Source organism: Callorhinus ursinus, unplaced genomic scaffold (genome assembly GCF_003265705.2).
Source record: "Callorhinus ursinus isolate GAN/ISIS: 27379988/994484 unplaced genomic scaffold, GSC_fseal_2.0 scaffold36, whole genome shotgun sequence".
In the NCBI taxonomy this organism is placed as follows: domain Eukaryota; kingdom Metazoa; phylum Chordata; class Mammalia; order Carnivora; family Otariidae; genus Callorhinus; species Callorhinus ursinus.
In genome coordinates, this window is record NW_027397098.1 from 103,320 (window position 1) to 124,989 (window position 21,670).

General features: G+C 43.9%; 1 protein-coding gene across 1 annotated transcript in view; it reads left to right on the plus strand.

Moving 5' to 3' along the window:
• The first annotated feature begins 865 nt into the window (after window positions 1-865).
• The window catches only part of ST8SIA6 (ST8 alpha-N-acetyl-neuraminide alpha-2,8-sialyltransferase 6), a 142,829-nt gene continuing 122,024 nt past the window's right edge, over window positions 866-21,670 (plus strand). The window contains exons 1-2 of the mRNA XM_025853614.2: window positions 866-966; window positions 1,432-1,530. Of these exons, the coding sequence (XP_025709399.1) occupies window positions 866-966; window positions 1,432-1,530 (200 nt within the window). The remainder of the gene's footprint in view (window positions 967-1,431; window positions 1,531-21,670) is intronic.

The following is a 21,670-nucleotide window of genomic DNA, read 5'->3' on the forward strand; positions in this document are numbered from 1 at the left end:
ATGTAGGTGTTCCAAAGACACTATTTACAAAACCAGGCTGGGGCCGAATTCGGCCTTCAGGTGGTATGCCAACCCCTAAAGATTCCCTGGCTCCTGGAAATCCATTCTCTGTGCTTCTGCATCTGCGCTCAAGTAAGGGACGGTTACTCCTTCTCTTGGGTACCAGGATCTACCCAACAAAACCGAGTCCCTAGCAGCCTTTGCGTGGAGCGATCCAGCTGAGCGACTACACAGTTTTAAAAAAGTTTTGAAGTGGGCCCTTTCTTCTCCCCTCTTCCACCCCTCCGAGTTCTTGCTGTCCACCGCAGGGACGCGGAAGGAGTTGTGGTGTGCTTGGGTGAGCTGCGTGGGCTCCGGGGAAGAGCCCGCGGGCACTCCGGAGAAGCCGAGGGCGCCCAAAAGTTGGAGCCCAATCAGCACCGAGTGCATGCAGCTCGCGAGTCCCAACCTTCAGGTGACCCAGCGCGGCGGCGGCGGCGGCGGCGGCGGCAGCGGCGGCGGCGGCGGCGGCGGCGACCGGAGCCCGCAGCAGCTCGGAGCGCCTCCGGAAGGAGAGGAGGCGAGCTCGGCGAATCGTCACGGCCGACCCGAGCGCCGAGCTGAGCGGTCCGGGGCCGGGCGCGAGAAGGCGAGAGCCGGCCCGCGCCTTCTCCCTTTGCCCGCCGCACACCGTGCGAGGCTGGCCCGGGGCGCCCGGGAGTGCGGGCCCGCGCCGCGCGCCGTCGTCGCCCCTCCCCGCCGCCTTTGAACACTGGAGGTGCGCGTGGCTGCGGCGGCGGCGGGAGCGGCGAGTCGGGCCGGCCCGGGCTGCGCTTCGCCGGGGCGGCGGCGGCGGCGGCGGCGGCGGCCGTGCGCGGGGCTCAGGATGCGGCCGGGGGGCGCGCTGCTCGCCCTGCTCGCCAGCCTGCTGCTGCTGCTGCTGCTGCGCCTGCTCTGGTGCTCCATCGACGCGCCCGCCCGCTCCAGGTAACCCACCCGCCGCGCGCGCCCCGGGGCTCCCCCGCCGCCCGGCCGCCCCACTCCGGGCGCCGACTTTGGGGCCGCGGCGAAGGGAAGCCGACGGGCGGCGGTCGCACGAGGGCGGGCCGGGAAGGGGGCGTCCGGGAGGCAGGACTGGCCGGGGCGGGGGTGCCCGAGGGGCGACGCTGGGACCGGGTGGGCAGCGGCTGCGGCGGAGAGGGGTTGTGAGGGCTCCGGCGGGCGTCGCTGCGGAGCGGGACCCGCCGTCGGGTCCCCGGCGGTCTCCCGGGCTCGCCGTTCTGGTCCACGCTTTCCCTTCCTTCCCGCCCTAAGCGGCTTCACACTCCGGGGTTTGGGAGCTGCCGGGGGGCGCCGGGGCGCGCGAGGACGCCCCGGCCAGGTGCGAGCGCGCTGCCGCTGCCGAGCCTGCCAGCCAGGTGTAACAACTTAGTTTTCTTCCTGGCGGCGCAGGCTCCTGGTGGAGGAGAGCAGAGACACCGCGCGCGGCACCCCCGCCGCGCTGAGGACGCTGCGGAGCCCGGCGACCCAGCTACCGCGCCCCACGAACAGGTATCCGCGGCGGGAGGGGGCTCGGCGGCTGCGGGGCGCGGGTGGGGCGCGGCTGCTGCCGCAGGGCTCGCTTCGAGTTGTCTGGCTGGGACCGCACGATTGTGTGCGCTGGGGCGGGGTGTGTGCGTGTGTGTGTGTGCGCGCGTGCGTTCACACTGCGTGTGTGGGAGTGGGGTGGGAGTGGTGTGTGTGTGTGTTCGTTCACACTGCGTGTCCACACTGCGTGTGTGTGAGTGGGGTGGGAGTGATGTGTGTGTGTGTCCTCACACTGCGTGTGTGTGAGTGGGGTGGGAGTGGGGTGTGTGTGTGTCCGTGTCCTCACACTGCGTGTGTGTGAGTGGGGTGGGAGTGGTGTGTGTGTGTAACTCCTCACACTGTGTGTGTGTGTGTGTGTGTGTGTGTGTAACACTGTGTGTAACTCCTCACACTGCTTCAACCTCCCTTGTAAAGCCCATACCTCCACGTAGAGGTTCTTCAAACCAAGGGAGATACTCAAACAGCTGCACTTTGCAAAAAAAAATGGGTGCTGAGGCCCCTTCTCAGTAACCGTGTGCTGAAAACCCCTGAGAGAGACAGCTCAGCCTGTCTGCAGAGGGATTCAGTTGGTTTGCTTTTTGTCTTCATGCTTTACAGTGCACCCGTGCAAGATTCACGTTTGGGAGAATTCTGTGCACAACGTTGAGATTCTTTTTGTCCTTAGTGAATGGAGATTTAAAAACTGTTCTTTTTCACTCATAGGAGTGTTTATCCATGTGCAATAATTATTTGGTTTTTATCTTTCTTTCGGATTATAAAAGTAATACGTGCTTGTTGAAGAAAGTTAGATAATATGAGAAATGTATTAAAAAATATTCACTCAGAGCTCTACCACCCACAGATCATATTAAGGCTTTGGTCTATATTCGTCCAGTAGTTTTTCCGACCTACATATATTTTTAAAATATACTTAAGATTAAACTTTGTAGTTTGTGGTCTGCCTTTTTTTCTAAAAAATTAAACAAATACATGTCATTAACCCCCCCCAAACATTACTTTTAATTGTTGGATAATTCATCATATGAATGTGCCATCTATTTAACTGTAGCTCTAGACATTTAGACTGTTTCCTGTTTGGTTTTTGTTTTATTTGCAGTTAATAATTCTTTTTTTTTTTAAAGATTTTATTTATTTGACAGAGAGAGACACAGTGAGAGAGGGAACACAAGCAGGGGGAGTGGGAGAGGGAGAAGCCAGGCCTCCCGTGGAGCAGGGAGCCCGATGTGGGGCTCGATCCCAGGACCCTGGGATCATGACCTGAGCCGAAGGCAGATATTTAACCAACTGAGCCACCCAGGTGCCCCTGTTAATAATTCTACTAAGCACATCCTTGTATGTAAATCCTTATCTTCCTATTAAATGAATTCTCCAGGATGGAGTGATAGAAGTCATATTATTAGGTTAAAGAGTATATACTAGGTTCCAAACACATAGGGCCAATTACATCCTGGAACTGTTGATTGAATTTACATTTTCACCAGAAGAATGTACTGTTTCATGCCTCAGCAATGCTATTATTACTGCAATTTTGTGTACTGTCTCTTTTCCTCTGCTTATCTCTTGTGAATCCTTTTTTCTATGCTTCCTTCTGTATACTCTTGGCTCTTGGACCTTCTTAATCTACCGACTGCACGATCCCAGGTTCCTGTATGGCAGAGTCCTAAGAAAGGTCTGGGGGAGCCTGGAAGAAATCTTGAAGTGCAGGAATAATCTCCCACAATCCTCCTATTAGGATTTTACAGCCTGTTAGAGGCCCTAAGAAATCCTAGAGCAACAAAGCTTTTGAGAAAAATAGTGGCCTCTAGTTTTATGTGATGCAGGTTTGTATAGTGTAGATAGTGTAGCTTTCCAGTGATCTGGGGAGCATTCCATCTTTTTCCAGGCCTTGGTACTGTTTGTTATTCGTTTTGGCGTTGCCCCTTGGCGAAATTTTGAAAGAATGCACTAATTGAATTAGCCGGTCCTAGGCCTTTTTGAGGTAATTCTTTGATGAATTTTTTAGCTTCTTTTGGCATACTTCTTTTCTACTTTGCATACTTCTTGAGCTAATATAGGTGATTCATATGTTTTTCTGAATCTGATTTAAAGATTTTTTTTATACCATTCTGGTATGTTTTTTAAAACCTGTCTGATTTATTTTACATCCCCTTTATCATTTATGATTTTAATTATGTAATGGTACAAATTTTAATCTATACTACTTGATTATGGGGAGAGATTATAATTTCTTTTAAAGATTTATTTATTTATTTTAGAGAGAGAGAGAGAGAGAGAAAGAGAGAGGGCACGAGCGGGAGGGGCAGAGGCAGAGGGAGAAAGATTCTCAAGCAGACTCCCTGCTGAGCTCAGAGCCCTAAGTGGGGCTCGATCCCATGACCCTGAGATCAGGACCTGAGCCAAAACCAAGAGTTGGACACTTAACTGACTGTACCACCCAGGCACCCCAGGAAATTATAATTTCTTAATTTTTCTCTAGCTGATCTGATCTTGCCTTCATGAGCCCCATACTGTAGGTAATAGGTAAAAGTAATAATAGTAATGCTAATAGTAATAAAGATAGACAACACTTAGTGACTGTTTTTATGGGCCAGGTATTGATCTAGGCACTTTACATTTATTAGCTCACTTAATCCTTAAAAACTACTAAGAGAAACTATGATTATCTTCGTTTCATAGTTGAGGAAACTGAGGCACAGAGTGATGAAGTAAATTGTCCAGAGTCACAGGGTTGGCAAATTGTGGATCCCGGAGTCACACCCAGGCCACGTGGACCCAGAATCCCACACTCTTAATGTCCCTGCTGTGTAGCCTTTCTTAGGTGCTGGGCAAGATGGGGTGTCTGTGTGTAAGGTTAAAGCTTAGTCAGATGTGACAATTTAAGCAACTCCTTTTGGTAACATTTATTCTTTCTGGGAGCAAATGCTCTATCTTTCATATTGTTTTCACCATTTCTTCTTACTTAAAGATGACACCCAGATACAAGGGGGAGGTGGGCTTCGATGATGTGTTGGTAGAGTTCAGAGTTGGGGTTCATGATCATGGTATCCCTTGAAACTCCTCTAATCTCCAGAGGGATGTTGTCCATTTTCCACCTGATGGCTGAGTACTACCCTGCTGATAGCCAGTTAGGAAATTGCAGTTTGTTGCTCATTCTTTTTCCTCGGGTATTCTACCTTATTGGTCCCCCCACTCTATCTTCCTCACGGGGCTCCCACCTGCTGCTACCTCTCTGGGATCTGGTGAAGATTATCTTTTAGTCCTCTCCTGTGTTGTCACTCTGCAACATTTGCTCTGACGCTGTCTCACCCAGCTCTGGCTAGCTAGCTCCACAGCCAGTCTCCCAGCTATTTCTGGGACCCATCTAAACATATAAGAACTGAGGCTGGCTCAGGAAATTAAATATAGGGCCTCCCTCTACTTGCCCCATGAAAGACATGTGACCCTACTCTAAGGTAATGTCAGGATGGCAGGCTGTCCAAGAGGTGATCTCTTTTCAGAGTCCTAGCTGGGGGAGGAGGCCAGCGTCCCTCTACTCTTGTGGTTACCCTTACCTTCCTGTCCCCAAGCCAGAGTTCTTCTTTTCCTTTCTCTGTCTTCTTTCCACCTCTGCTCCCAGCTGGGAATGGGCAGGCTACCCCTGTCCCTCATATTTTCTTCTGTCCTGACTCAAACCTCCAGGCCTAATTCAAACCTAAGCTTTAATGGTAATTCATGGGGACCAGGAGTGAAAAGACTGAGAAAGCTCCAGGAGCTGTGTCTTCCAAGTAAGGCGGTTAATGTGCTAAAGAGGGAGAATGAGAAGAATTTGGAAATCTCTTCTTGGGGCCGTAGCATATCTTGTTTTGCTTGGCTAAAGCTGAGTATCACCTTATCCTTTCTCTTTGCCTTTTTTCAGTAACAAGTCTTTCTCTCTCCAGAATCCCCGAAAGGATGCTTTAAAATGACAGCAGGAAAATTCATGTCATGGTCAGAAAGACAAAAGAGAAAAAAATCAATAATAATTTTCAAAATATAACCCCATTACAGTGGATGCTTTCTCTTTCTAATAAGCTTTGTCAAAGTCTGTCATGGGTTTGTTTTCATACAACCAGCTCTTGGAGTTATTTCTCAATTCTGATATGTTTTCCATGTTATTTCCTTTGTGTTACCTTTATCTTTTAACATCATTTCTTTTCTCCAACTTAATTCCTTGAAGTGAATGCTTTATTTATTTTTCTGTTTTTCTTTGTAAGAGAATGTTTACTACTATGAATTTTCCTTTGAATGCAGCTTTGGATCTGTTCCTTAAGTTTGGATGCATAGTGTTCTGATTTTTAAAAATATATTCTAAACTGTTTATAATTACATTAATTTTTTAAAAGATTTTTTTTTTAAGTACACCCAGGGTGGGGGTCAAACTCACAACCCTGAGATCAAGAGTTGCATGCTCCACTGACTGGGCCAGCCAGGTGCCCTTAGAATTACGCTATAATTTTAAGTAATTTTTATCTCCATAGTGATTTAGGAGAGTACTTTTAAATTTCCACGTGGTTGGAATTAAAAAACTAATCGAATATTCTTTCTATTAATTTCATTTTTGATTTAATTTTTGATTATAAAAGAAATCAGTAAAATCTGCTATAATGTCATAAGTTAGTTCTCAAATATTCAGTCATTAGAAATGAGACATTGGGCTATCAGTGATGTTAATCACGTGGCTGGAGCAAGTCTGTGTAACTAGCTGGCTTGGAATTCCGGGGTCCTTCCATGGAAGTGTCCAGGTCCTGGTTGTGGCTTGGCGCCTATTAGTGGCAGCGTCCATTCTGGCTTTAACATCTGTGGTGATGATTCAGGATCTGTGGCCAGCTGGGATTTCCCAGATAGCAGCAGCTGTGCTTTGAATGTCCTCATAGTGGTTGCCCATTTCATTGCTTCACCTGGGATGACCGGACTATGAGTTTTCCAGAGATGTGGGGACCGTACTTCCTCTTCTCTTCTTCCCTAGAGAGGTTTACCTGCTATTTTCCGGAGTGGGCTGTCTTTCTGCTCCCTGTCACCCTTTCCCCCTGCAGTACAACTTTGACTTTTCCCTGTTTGAGACCTGGGCTTCCATGGAGGGCAGATATCGAAAGTCAGTTGTGTTACATCCCAACTCATTATAGTAGTGAGTGCTACTGCGGAGACTTTACCGTGTGTTTTTTAGGTGAACACAAAGAGAAAGAAAACTGCCTGTTATTTCAGTGTCTGAAAGATGGGTACTATTTATGTTTCAGTAACTTTGTATGCACATATCTGGCAATTTTGCTATGCATATTTTGGTATGGGTTAGTAAAACTTTTTTAACATCTGAACTTTTCTTCATGTTATTAGTCTTCTTTCTGCAACATAATTTTTAAAGATTTTATTTATTTATTTGCCACAGAGAAAGAGGGGGGGAGTGGCAGGCAGAGGGAAAAGCAGGCTCCTTGCTAAGCAAGGAGCCTGATGTGGGACTCGATCCCAGGACCCTGAGACTATGACCTGAGCCAAAGGCAGACGCTTAACCATCTGAGCCACCCAGGTGCCCCAACATAATTTTTAGAACACGGTGTTTAAATGTGTGCACATACCATAATTTATTCTTGCCTTTTGTACACTTGTGTTATGTATTATTTTTGATTTTGGTTTATACTTTAATATGAACAACTTTATACCTTTGCACATATTCTTGATTATTCAGATAAATTCATAGAAGTGGGGGGGCTAGATGAAAGAATATAAGAAACTTTTAAAATGTTGCTGTGACTTGTCCAGCAACAATAGTTGTTTCAATTTATACTCTTGTTAGTATGAGAGTGATCATTGACTCAAACTCCTGACAGTTCTGTGTATTAGAATTTCTTTTCATTTTTTTAGTTTTATTCTCAAGAGATAATATTTTATTGATATCTTAATTTGTATTTATTTGTTCACCGGTGTGTTTAATTTTTAAGATATTTTTTAAATTTTACTTTCTAAGTTGGCTCCTCATACTCTTAACTTTCTCTCAAGATCCTCTGTTTTCTGGGGCATCTGGGTGGCTCAGTTGGTTAAGTGTCTGACTCTTGGTTTCTGCTCAGATTATCATCTCAGGGTCCTGAGATTGAGTCCTGCCTCAGGCTCCAAGTGCCCTGCTCAGAGCAGAGAGAATCTCTGCTTGAGATTCTCTCCCTCTGCCCCTCCTCCTGCTTGCACATGCACATGTGCTATTTCTCTCTCTCTCTAAAATAAATAAATAAAATCTTAAAAAAAAAGATATTCTATTTTCTTACAGATTTACAAGAGGTTTACAAATATCAAAAGTGTAAAACTTTTCTTTACCATGCATTTAAATAGATTTTCTAATTTAGTTAACATTTATTTATGTCTGTGGTTATTTATTTATTTATTTATTTATTTAAAGATTTCATTTATTTATTTGACAGAGAGAGACAGCGAGAGAGGGAACACAAGCAGGGGGAGTGGGAAAGGGAGAAGCAGGCTTCCTGCCGAGCAGGGAGCCCTATGCGGGGCTCAATCCCAGGACCCTGGGATCATGACCTGAACCGAAGGCAGTCGCTTAACCAACTGAGCCACCCAGGCGCCCCTATGTCTGTGGTTATTTAATCTGTGCAAGTTTTCAACCTTTCTGTATTCTGTCATTTATATCTGCTTTTCTTTCCCACTTCTGCTTCTGAATTGATAAACTTACAGTTCATTTATTGATGTATTTGCTATGCTGAGATAAGTGTACATTTTAAGTGCATTTTTAAATATTTAAACCTTTACTCCTTCTAGAACTTCTTTTAGCATGTGGCAAAAGGGGTGGACTTTTAACTTATTATTCTATCGTGTATTTTGCCTTTGAGAATTCTTTTTTTTTTTTTTAATTTGAATTAAGCTCTTGCTTACAAATTTAGAAATACTAGGGCATCTGGGTGGCTCAGTTGGTTAAGTGTCTGCTTTTGGTTCAGGTCATGATCCCAGGGCCCTGGGATTGAGCCCCTGTCTGGCTCCCTGCTCAGCTCAGCGGGGAGTTGGCTTCTCCCTCTTTCTCGGCCTGTGCCCCCACCTCCTACTCTCTCTCTCACGTTCACTCTCTCTCTCAAATAAATAAATAAAATCTTAAAAAACCCCAACAAATCTTGAAATACTGTTTAGATTCTCTTTTCTGTTGTTCAGTGCTCCATGCCATTGTAAACATTCAATGTTCCATGCCATTGTAAATGAGCCCCTCCCCACTTCTTCCTGTCTTTGTTTCCATTGCTTTCTTGGCCAGCTGGCATAAATCTTGGAACATTTTAGCCTTGGAACGTGGATGAAGGTGTTTCTGAAACTTCACATATTTAAAGGTGCAATTCTTATTTTTCACGTATGAGTACTGAATTATTGCCTCATGACTCCACTTTTTTTTTGGTCTTAAAATTTTTGTAAGATTTCTCTTCTTCTGTTTTCTACCTTTCAGGGCCCTGAAAAACAAATAAGAGTAATCTTATTTTTTCAAAAGTAACCTGTTTGGTTTTTTGTGTTATAGATCCTGAGAAGAATGTTCTCTTTTTTCTTTCTTGCTGTTGAATTTACAGCAGTATGTCTTTTCAGTGACCTCTTTTGGTTAACTTTGTCTGTAAGCCTTTTTAATCCACTGGCCCAGTTATTCTATTTTGTTTCTATTTATTCTATTTGGTATCCTGTCATGGATTATGTGATGTGTTCCGCACATTCTGGTTCTATTCTGTGAAGTGGTTCTTCATTTTCTGCCTTCCAGTGCTGAACCTCTTCGCCACCGTTGCCTTTCCATGAAAACAACTTTATTTCTTTTTCTGACTTCAGTTTTCTCTTTGTCTTTTCCCTCTGCCCTCTGGATGGCCTCTCAGATCTGTCCTCTACATTTCTGAATGATTTTTCTGTAGTGTCAGTTCTCTGTTTTGCCCTGTCTAAAATAGTACATCTATTCCATTTTTATTCTTTACAATTTGTTTTCTTGTCTCAGCCTGCACCTTATCACGTCAGTTTACATCTTAGGAAGCATGTAAGTATGCTTTTAATACACCTCACCCTTCATTTCTTACTTCAGGTTTTCTTGTATTTTATTGAGAATGCAAACCAAATGCTTTGAAAAGATTTCTCCTGTTTCTGGGAGCCTGGGTGGCTCAGTTGGTTAAGTGACTGCCTTCGGCTCAGGTCATGATCCTGGAGTCCTAGGATGGAATCCGGCATCAGGCTCCCTGCTCAGCAGGGAGTCTGCTTCTCCCTCTGACCCTCCCCCCTCTCACGCTCTCTCTCTCTCAAATAAATAAAGAAATAAAATCTTTAAAAAAAGGATTTCTTCTGTTTCTTATAGTAAATATTTTTCAAAAGTATTTTTCCTTACACCTTGAGAACAGTGTTCTCCCAAGTTAGAGAATCTTTTTTTTTTAATTTTTATTTAAATTCCAGTTAGGTAACATACAGTGTAATATTAGTTTAAGGTGTACAATTTAGTGATTCAGCACTTCCGTACATCACCTGATCAGTGATGTTGAGCATCTTTTCATGTGTCTGTTGGCCATCTGTGTATCTTCTTTAAAAAAAATGTCTATTCATGGCTTCTGTCCATTTTTTATTGGTTTTGGGGGTGTTGAGTTCTTTTTAAAGATTTTATTTATTTATTTGACACAGAGAGAGAGCAAGCGCACAAGCGGGGGGGGGGGTGGCAGGCAGAGGAAAAGGGAGAAGCAGGCTCCCCGCTGAGCAGAGAGCCTGATGTGGGGCTTGATCCCAGGACCCTGGGATCATGACCTGAGCCCAAGGCAACTGCTTAGCCGACTGAGCCACCCAGGGGCCCAGAGTGTTTAGTTTTATAAGTTCTTTATATATTTTGGATATTAACCCTCTATCAGTTATGTCATTTGCAAATATTTCTCTCATTCCATGGGTTGCCTTTTGGTTTTGGTGATTATTTCCTTCATTGTGTAGAAGCTTTTTATTTTGATGTAGTTCTAATAATTTATTTTTGATTTTGCTTCCCTTGCCTCAGGAGATGTATCAAGTAAGAATTTGCTACAGCCAATGTTAGAGAGGTTACTGCCTGTGTTCTTCTTTAGGATTTTAATGGTTTCATGTCTCACATTTATGTCTTTATTTTGAATTTATTTTTGTGTATGGTGTAAGAAAGTAGTCCAGTTTCATTCTTTTGCATGTTGCTGTCCAGTTTTCTCAACACCATTTGTTGAAGAGACTGTCTTTTACCCATTGGGTATTCTTTTCTGCTTTGTCAAAGATTAATTGACTGTATAGGTGTGGGTTCATTTCTGAGTTTTCTATTTTGTTCTGTTGATCTGTGTGTCTATTTTTTTTTCATGTTTTATTTATTTATTCATGAAGTCAGAGAGAGAGAGAGAGAGAGAGAGGCAGAGGCAGAGGGAGAAGCAGGCTCCCCGCCGAGCAGGGAGCCCGATGCGGGACTCGATCCCAGGACCCTGGGATCATGACCTGAGCCGAAGGCAGATGCTTAACCATCTGAGCCACACAGGCACCCCCGTGTGTCTATTTTTTATGCCAATACCGTACTGTTTTGATCACTACAGCTTTGTAATATAACTTGATGTCTGGAATTGTGATGTCTCCAGCTTCGCTTTTCTTTTTCAAGGTTGCTTTGGCTATTCAGGGTTTTTGTATATATAAATTTTGTTCTAGTTCTGTGAAAAATGCTGTTAGCATTTTGATAGGGAGTGCATTAAATGTGTAGATTGCTTTGGGTAGTATCGTATTTTAACAATATTTGTTCTTCTGATCCATGAGCATGGAATGTCTTTCCATTTCTTTGCATTCTCTTCAGTTTCTTTCATCAGTGTTTTATGGTTTTCAGAGTTCAGGTCTTTTATTTCTTTGGTTAGGTTTATTGCTAGGTATCTTGTGGTTTTTGGTGCAGTTGTAAATGGGATCAATTCCTTAATTTATCTTTCTGCTGCTTCATAATTGGTGTACAGAAATGAAATAGATTTCTGTACATTGATCTTGTATCCTGCAACTTTACTGAATTTATGTATCAGTTCCAGCAAATTTTTGGTGGAGTCTTTCAGGTTTTCCTGAAAGTTACCTGTATCATGTTACCTGCAAATAGTGAAAATTTTACTTCTTCCTTGCCAATTTGGATGCCTTTTATTTCTTTTTTTTGTTGTCTGATTGCTGTAGCTAGGACTTCTAGTACTATGTTGAATAATGGGTGAGAGTGGACATTCCTGTCTTGTTTCTGACCATAGAGGAAAAGCTCTCAGTTTTTTCCCATTGAGGATGATATTAGCTGTGGGTTTTTCTTATATTGATTATATTGAGGTATGTTCCCTCTAAACCAACTTTGTTGAGGTTTCTTATCATGAGTGGATGTTGCACTTTGTCAAATGCTTTTTCTGCATTTATTGAGAGGATCATGTGGTTCTTATCCTTTCTTTTTTTTAATGTGGTGTATCATGTTGATTAATTTGTGACTATTGAACCGTATTTGCAACCCGGGGATAAATCCCACTTGACTGTGGTGAGTAATCCTTTTTTTTTTTTTTTCTTAAAGATTGTGTTTATTTATTTGACAAAGAGAGACTCAGCGAGAGAGGGAACACAAGCAGGGGGAGTGGGAGAGGGAGAAACAGGCTTCCCGCCGAGCAGAGAGTGCGATGCGGGGCTCAATCCCAGGACCCCGGGACCATGACCCGAGCCAAAGGTAGATGCTCAATGACTGAGCCACCCAGGTGCCCCTGAATGATTCTTTTAATGTTTTACTGGATTCAGTTTGCTAGTATTTTATTGAGAATTTTTACATCCATTTTTATCAGGGATATTGGCTTGTACTTTTTTGTTTTTAGTGGAGTCTTTGTTTGGTTTTAGTATCAGGGTAATGCTGGTCTCATAGAATGAATTTGGAAGTTTTCCTCCCTTTTCTATTTTTTGGGATAGCTTGAGAATCTTAGGTATTAACTCTTCTTTAAATATTTGGTAGAATTTTCCTGTGAAGACATCTGGCCCTGGACTTTTGTTTCTTAGGAGATTTTTTTATTACTGATTCAATTTCTTTGCTGGTTATCAGTCTGTTCTATTTCTTCTTATTTCAGTTTTGGTAGTTTGTATGTTTCTGGGAATTTATCCATTTCTTCCAGTTTGTCCAATTTGTTGGCATATAGTTTTTTGTAATCTCTGATAATTGTTTGTATTTCTGTGCTGTTGGTGTTATTTCTCCTCTCTCATTTGTGATTTTATTGGGTGCTTTCTCTTTTTTCTTTCTTTCTTTCTTTCTTTCTTTCTTTCTTTCTTTCTTTTTTTTTTTTGAGAGAGAATGTGATTGAGAGAGGGGCAGAGAGCAAAGGAGAGGAGAGAGTGGGAGTGAGAGAATCTTAAGCAGGCTTCATGCCCAGTGTGGAGCCTGACATGGGGCTCAATCACTGCTCTGTGATCATGACTTGAGTGGAAACTAAGAGTCAGACACTTAACCAACTGAGCCATCCAGTCACTGTGATCTCTTTTCTTTTTGATAAGTCTGGTTAGGGATTTATCAATTTTATTAATTTTTTCAAAGAACCAGCTCCTGATTTCATTGATCTGTTCTATTGTTTTTTAGTTTCTATATCATTTATTTATGCTCTGATCTTTATTATTTCCTTCTTCTGGCTTTAGGCTTTGCTTGCTTTTTTTGTTTTGTTTTTTATTTTTTGAGCTCCTTTAGGTGTAAAGTTAGGTTGTTTGAGGTTTTTCTTGCTTCTTGAGGTAGGCCTGTATTGCTATATATTCTCTCTTAGGACCACTTTTGTTGCATCCCAAAGGTTTTGAACTGTTGTGTTTTTTCTTTTGTTGTCATGTATTTAAAATTTTTTTTATTCTTATATTTTTAGAGAGTGCGTTCAAGGCAGCAGGGCTGGGGGAGGGAGAGGGAGAGAGAGAAACTCTTATGCAGGCTCCACACCCAGAGTGAGCCCAACATGGGGCTCGATCTCATGACCTGAGACGAAATCAAGGGTCAGATGCTTAACCTACTGGGCCACCCAGGCACCCCTCCATGTATTTTTTAATTTCTTCTTTGATTTCTTGCTTGACCCATTCATTGTTTAGTAGCATGTTATTTAACCCCCATGTATTTGTGGTCTTTCCAAATTTTTTCTTCTGGTTGACTTCGGGTTTCATAGCTTTCTGGTCAGAAAAGATGCATGGTATGATCTCAGTCTTTTTGTATTTGTTGAGGCTTGATTGTGACCTAATATGTGATCTGTTCTGGAAAATGTCCCATGTGCACTTGAAAAGAATGTGTAGTCTGCTGTTTTAGGATAGAATGTTCTGAATATATCTGTTAAGTCCATCTGGTCCAGTGTGTCATTCAAAGCCAGTGTTTCCTTGTTGATTTTCTGTTTGTTTGTTTGTTTGTTTATTTTTATTATGTTCAATTGGCCACTGTATAGTACATCATTTTCTGTTTAGATGGTCTGTCTGCTCATGTAAGTGGGATGTTAAAGTCCCCTACCATTATTGTATTATAATCGTTTAGTTTCTTTATGTTTATTATAATTTTATATATTCATGTGCTCCCATGTTGGGTACATAAATTATTACAACTGTTAGATCTTATTGTTGGATTGTTTCCTGTATTATAAGATGTGTCCTTCTTTGTTTCTTGTTACAGTCGTTGTTTTAAAGTCAATTTTTGTCTGATAGAAGTCTTGCTACCCCGGCTTTCTTTTCAAATCCATTTGCATGATAAATGTTTCTCCGTCCCCTCACTTTCAATCTGCAGGTATCTTTAGGTCTAAAACGAATCTCTTGTAGGTAGCATATAGACGGGTCTTGTTTTTTATGCATTCTGATACCCTGTGTCTTTTGACTGGAGTATTTTGTCCACTTACATTCAGAGTAATTATTGACAGATATGTATTTCTTGCCATTTTAGTTCTTGTTTTGTTGTTGTTTCCGGAGATTTTCCCTGATCCTTTCTTGTCTTTGTCACTTTTGGTCTTTCCATTCCACTCAAAGAGTTCTCTTTAATATTTCTTATGGGGCTGATTTAGTTGTCATGAACTCCTTTAGTTTTTGTCTTGGAAACTCTTTATTCCTCCTATTCTGAATCATAGCCTTGCTGGATAGAGTATTCTGGGCTGCAGATTTTTCCCATTCAGCACTTTGAATATATCATGCTTGCCAAGTTTGTGTTGAGAAATCTCCAGCTAGCTTTATGGGTTTTCCCTTGTAAGTTAAGGACTTCGTTTGTCCTGCTGCTTTTTTTTTTTTAAAGATTTATTTATTTATGTGAGAGAGAGAGAGTATGCACAAGCAGGGGGAGGGTCAAATAGAGAGAGACAATATCCTGAAGCAGAATCCCTGCTGAGCAGGGAGCCTGACATAGGACTCAATCCCAGGACCCTGAGTTCATAACCTGAGCAGAAATCAAGAGTTGGTTCCTTAACCAACGGCACCACCCAGGCGCCCCTGTCTTGCTGCTTTTAAGATTTTTTCTTTATCATGATATTTTGCAAATTTAATTATAATATGTCCTGGTGTTGGCCTGCTTTTGTTGAGTGTTCTCTGTGTCTCCTGGATCTGGATGTCTGTTTTCTTCCCCAGATTAGGGAAGTTTTCATCTATTATTTCCTCAAGTAAATTTTCTGTCCCCTTTTCTCTCTCTTCATCTTCTTCTGGGACTCCTATGATATGAATGTTATTATGCTTGATGGAATCACTGAGTTCCCTAAGTCTTTTCTCATGTTCCATCATCTCTTTTATTCAGCTTCATTATTTTCCATCATTTTGTCTTCTAGGTCACAAATTCATCACTCCGCTTCTTCCATCTGCTATTCATTGCATCAGATGTGTTTCCAGTCTCATTTATTGCATACTTAATTTCTGATTGATTCTTTTTTAACTCTTTTATCTCTGTGGTAAGGGTCTCCCTGATGTTTTCTATTGTTTTCTCAAGCCCATTGAGTATCCTTATGATTACTGCTTTAAGTTTTCCATCAGGTATATTATTTCTATCTGTTTCACTTAGATCTCTGACTCTGGCCCTATCTTGTTCTTTCATTTGGGATGAATTCCTCTGTCTTGGTGTTTTATCTGAGTCTCTGCCTTCTTCTCTGTGTTAGAAAAGCCAGTTATGTTTTCTGTTCCTGAAAGTAATGGCTTTATGAAGAAGGGGTCATAAAGTACCCAGGGCCTGACACTTCAGGGAGTGTCTCTGGTGTGTTTTGCATACTCTGCTATTGTGTTCTGGCTGCTCTGTCCTTCAGGCCAGTGGTCTGCAGAGGCTCTCCTGGCCGGCTGTGGGCAGTGTTGGGTCCTTGGCCTGAGTGTGGTGAGTTTTAATGAGGCGTGCTCTGGTCTGCTTGTGAAATGAGACCTGATGCTACTTCCACTAGAACTGAGGCCCTGCAGACCTCTCTGGTTGGGAGACTTGGTGTGGGCAGGGGTTTCTACTGCTCTTCTGGAGAAGGGGCCTGCCACACTGGAACTGAGGCAAGCTTGACTGAGAAGGGCAATCCCACCAAAGCGCGAGGGTGTGGGACTTGGATTAAGCAAGTTAGGCAGCCAGTGTTGGTGCTGTGCTGTTTCCTGCAGGTGGCTCTGTGTTTCTGCTGAGGGGCAGGGGAGGGAAATGGTGCCAGCTAGCTCCTTTGTTGCCTCCCAGGGATGCTCTCTGAGACTAGTGTATAATCTTCCCTCTGTGTTCTTTCAGATCACTGTTTCCATGCCATCTGCACTGCGCCCCCCCACCCGGCCTTGTTTGCCTGCCTTCTCCCCAGGAGTGGTGCAGTGTCCTCCAGGCTCTATCCCAGCCTAGCCTGCTGACTTTTTACAACCCCAGGCTTTAAGCCGCACTGGTTGCAGGAACTCATGAAATTCAGTCCTTCTCATTTTCTCCCCCATTTGCGGCTTTGGGGAAACATTCTCCTTGTGAGTTCCCCTTTGTGCATCTCTCTCTCTCTCTCTCTTTCCCTTCTCCACGACAATGGCTCCCTCGCCTCTGCAGAACTCACTATCTGTTTCTCTACTAAACCATGTCTCCACACTTCCTACCTTCTTCATGTGGCCTCTTCTCTCCCTTTAGTTGTGGACTTTGTTCTGTCAAACTTCAGGCCAACTTCTGGGGTATTCAGAATGACTTGATAGTTATCTGGTTGTGTTCATAGGATGAGGCGAGCCTAGGGTCTTTGTACTCTGCCCCCATCTTCCAGATGTTAGGAGTGAGTTGCACAGTTAGGTAATAGGGCCAGGGTCCCCAACAAGAAAATATGGAGTCAGGACAGCTAAAATAAAACATCACTGACATCCTGTTCTGGAGTGTAGACAAGACCACACTAGCATTCTGTTTTGCAGCCTTTGCAGAAATGACTTCTGCAAAACATCCTCAAGTAAGACAATGGACCACAAAACATTTGTCAATATCACAGGCAGCGGCAGTTAAGACAAAAGCCCCCAGATGTTAGCAAAAAAAGACTCAGCACAGAGATATTAACCTAATAGGTAGATAGATACATGACCAAAGCCCTGATTAGCACGACTCAGCACCCCTGATTGCTTAAGATAGTTCCACAAAAGAGCTCATAAAACCCCCTAAACTTAGACACCCTGAAGGCAGCCCTCTCGGGCCCCCCTCCCTCTCCAGGAGCTTTGTACTCTTGCTCAATCAACTTTGACTTGCTGCCCACCACTCTTCGTCTGGTCTACCTCTTCATTCTTTGAAGCGGCATGACCAAGAACTGTGGGCACTAAGGGGACAAAGATCATGTAACACAGAGGGATCCAGTTAGAGAATCTTTTAACACGTTTTATGTATGGGTTTTTTTAGCCTCTTTTAAATGTAGACACCTCTACAGGAGGAGGCCTCGCTCTAGCCTTGTGCACCTCAGACACTCCTTGTGGCTCCCAGCAGGGGCCGAAACATTCCCCTTCTCAGAGCACACACCAGAGGGGATGCTGAGCCATAGAGCCCATCAACAAATACTTGAATTTTTAAAATCTGATTTAAAAAAAATTGTGAATTACAGGTAACATAAAATTTACTAATTTACTTTTTTAAAGACTTGACCGCAAATCTGTCTCTCGCTCCCACGTGTTGATCTCAGAAGTGCCAGAATGGACACGTATTGCTGGGTTGTCCTAATCGGCCTGGACTTCGGTTGCTGCCAGCAGTGATGCATGACAAATGTCACCTGAAACCCGGGGCTGGGGCCCTGGGGCTCTCTGCATAGCTGCCACCCCCTTTACATCCCAGGGCGTGAAGACCGAAGCCCTGTCCCGTCCCCTTCCATTCCTTCAGTCTTGTTTTACAATATAATGTAATATAATATAATACACTCTGCATAGACAGAGTCTCAGGAGAATGCAGAAAGGGAGCCATAAACGAGGACCTGGCACAACAACTGCCTTGGGAAGCCAGTCCCTCCTGTGTGGGAATAGCCACCTGACCTTCTGGTTGGGGCAGGTGCTCTCTGGTCAGGTAAAGAAAGGCAGACAGGTATTATGCTGAGAGAAATAAGTCAGTCAGAGAAAGACAAGTGTCATATGACCTCACTGATATGAGGAATTCTTAATCTCAGGAAACAAACTGAGGGTTGCTGGAATGGTGGGGGGTGGGAGGGATGGGGTGGCTGGGTGATAGACATTGGGGAGGGTATGTGCTATGGTGAGTGCTGTGAATTGTGTAAGACTGATGAATCACAGACCTGTACCTCTGAAACAAATAATACATTATATGTTAAAAAAAAAAAAGATAGTAGGAAGGGAAAGATGAAGGGGGGGAAATAAGAGGGGGAGATGAACCATGAGAGACTATGGATTCTGAGAAACAAACTGAGGGTTCTTGGGGGGTGGGGGATGGGTTAGCCTGGTGATGGGTATTAAAGAGGGCATGTTCTGCATGGAGCACTGGGTGTTATACGCAAACAATGAATCATGGAACACTACCTCAAAAGCTAATGATGTAATGTATGGTGATTAACATAACATAATAAAATTAAAAAAAAAAAGAAAGGCAGACGGTGGGAGGACAGTCAAAGCCCCCCTAATTTTTTTCTCCCTGGACCTGCTGCTTCATCAGCTGCGAGTGATTTCTCCGCAGGGTTCCATATGCCCTCTTGGTAACAGCATTTCTTCCCTGCATCTGACACATTTCTGAAGCACTCATCTGTTGCCATCGAAATGTGTGGTTGTCATCTTGAGTTAGACCTGTATACTTTCATAAGAATGTGAATAGTCTGGAAGGGAGAGAACCAGGCGCTGTTATATTGAAAGTTGTAATCATGTTTCATTTGACATTTTCTTGTTGTCTATATTCACACTGGGATCATAATTGTGAGCTTCGGAATTTCAAGACGAGTGTGAACTAGAGCTTGTAAAAGGGCCGCATAGCTAAGCATAACTCTGCCACAGCTGCTTTTCACACTCTTTGACACCTTTCCTCTCCACCCCACCCTCCAAATACATGACGGCCATCAAACTGTATTTTTGAGAACAATATATTTCACTTTGGTATCTTTACTTCTTTGCTTTTTAGGAGTAAGAATACCATACATGCCTTGATTTTCAACATTCAGTATGCTTTCAAGTTGCTTTGAGCTCTGGTTTCTGAAATAATTTGAAAAGAGGCTTTAAATCTTGCATTCTGCCTCTTTTTCGGCTTCCCATCCTGTGTCTTCATTGGAGCCTTCCTTTTTTCAGGCTTGCAGGGAGTTCTCCACGTCCGCTGTGATGGGGATCACCTGGGTCCTGGTTTTCCTGAGGTCTGGTGGGAGCTGCAGGACACGCGTGTCGGGGCCGGGGGGTGGTGGCAGGTGGAGCGGGCCCAGACCGGGCCTACAGGCACTGCTGGGCTTCCATAGGCTCACAGACACGTGGGTGGGCAAGCCAGGCCGGGCCTGAGGGACACGCAGAAATGTCCTGCCCGTTCCCTGGCTTTGTGGAGTAGGTGGATGAGGAGATCCGGCGTTCGGGAAGAAATGGTGTCTCACTGTCCACCTGTCGCCTTAGAGGTGGTCGGGGGTGGTTTTTTATGTTCTATTAGAGGTTCCTATGACTCCACGACTTCCTTTGCAGGCCTCTCTCCCCAAGGAGGCTGGGCGCTCCTTCTCATGGCTAGAAAAGTGACGTGCCTCAGACAGGACTGTTCACGCGTGGGTGTCACAGCAGAGGTGGTTCGTTGAGACACCAGGCAGGGCTGCCTGAGCACTGCCTGGCCTTGTGTACTAATTCAGTGTGCCCTTAATAGACGGTTTCCTTGAGCCCACAGGCATTGGGGTGAAAGTGAAACAGAAGTCCTCTGACTGCCTGGTCGTAGGAATGAAGCTTTTTTCAGGAATTACAGAGAAACCCAAACATTTTGAGAGATGAGGGCTAACAGAGGAATAGAGGGAGGAGAGGCCTGCACACAGCAGAAGGGACATAAAGAGAAGAAAAGGAAATAAATATATCTCCTCCTTGGACAGGTGCACGGATTCTTTTTAGAGTCACTAATATTAGCTGCTCTGTAGTTCCAGGGTGCAAAGGTTCCGCAGCCTCTCTTTGGGGGGCAGAAAAAGAATCCCTTGAAAGAGCTACTGAATGCCATGAGTAAACTTGAGAAAAGTGTTCCTGCGTCCCAGGGATGTCTGGATTTACAGCTGCTTTTACCATTAAGAAGATGATTATTGCTCTGGTAGATTTAGCTGTACACACTTTGGAAGTTAGCTAGTCCAGGTCTGACACTAGTCGTAGGCTATGAAGGCGCATACATGAGTTGTGTCTTTCCACAGTGTCAGCTTTATTCAGCCATAAAGCAAGGTTAACATCGTAAAACAGGTTCAGGATTCCATTTCGCTATGCATGTAACTTGGCTTCATCCACGTCACACAAAGCAAAGCACAGTTCTACGGCACACAACAAAGAAAGTACAACAAGGGGTAAGAATTTCACAAACCAGACACGGAGTCAATCCATGAGCGCGCAGTTGAATGAGGACTTGGTGTGGTCCGGGTCAGCCCTTGGAGCTTTCTGCTTATTGTGTTCAAGCAGTGGACGATCTCTGTTATGTTCAGAGATCAATGGACTGAGCCTTCAGTGGCAGTTGCCTTTTCAATGTGGTCAGACGTGAAAGGGTCAATGTCTGGAGAGCCTGACAGTAGGCTACAAAAGTCCTCCCCTTTTAAAGGAGTTTAATGAATCATGGGCCTTGGCAGGCCTCTTCTGGTTCTGTTGGTTATCAGTTCTGGGTTGGTTTTGTGAAATCTGGTCTTAGCTGTAATGCCCTTGGCTGCTTACGTCACTGCTTGACAGGAGTGACTCCATCTTGCTCTCGGTAGGGACACTTAGATCTATCTTGTTTGTATTCTCAAAGAAAGAAGTGGAAAAGTTCTCCTTTCTTCCCTTCTAGTTTTTTTTTTAAATTTTATTGTTATGTTAATCACCATATATTATATCATTAGTTTTTGGTGTAGTGTTCCATGATTCATTGTTTGTGCATGACACCCAGTGCTCCATGCAGAATGTGCCCTCTTTAATGCCCATCACCAGGCTAACCCATGCCCCTACCCTCCTCCCCTCTAGAACCCTCAGTTTGTTCTTCAGAGTCCATCGTCTCTCATGGTTCGTCTCCCCCTCTGACTTACTCCCCTTCATTCGTCCCCTCCTGCTATCTTCTTCTTTTTCTTTTTTCTTGACATATGTTGCATTATTTGTTTCAGAAGTACAGATCTGTGTACAATTCACTTGCACAATTCACAGTGCTTACCATAGCACATACCCTCCCCAATGTCTATCACCCAGCCACCCCATCCCTCCCATCCCACACCACTCCAGCAACATTCAGTTTGTTTCCTGAGATTAAGAATTCCTCATATCAGTGAGGTCATATGATACATACCTTTCTCTGATTGACTTACGTCACTCAGCATAACACGCTTCAGTTCCAACCACGTCGTTGCAAATGGCAAGATCTCATTCCTTTTGATGGCTGCATAATATTCCATTGTGTATATATACCACATCTTCTTTATCCATTCATCTGTCGATGGACATCTTGGTGCTTTCCACAGTTTGGCTATTGTGGACATTACTGCTGTAAACATTGGGGTGCACGTACCCCTTCAGATCCCTACATTTGTATCTTTGTGGTAAATACCCAGTAGTGCAATTGCTGGATCGTAGG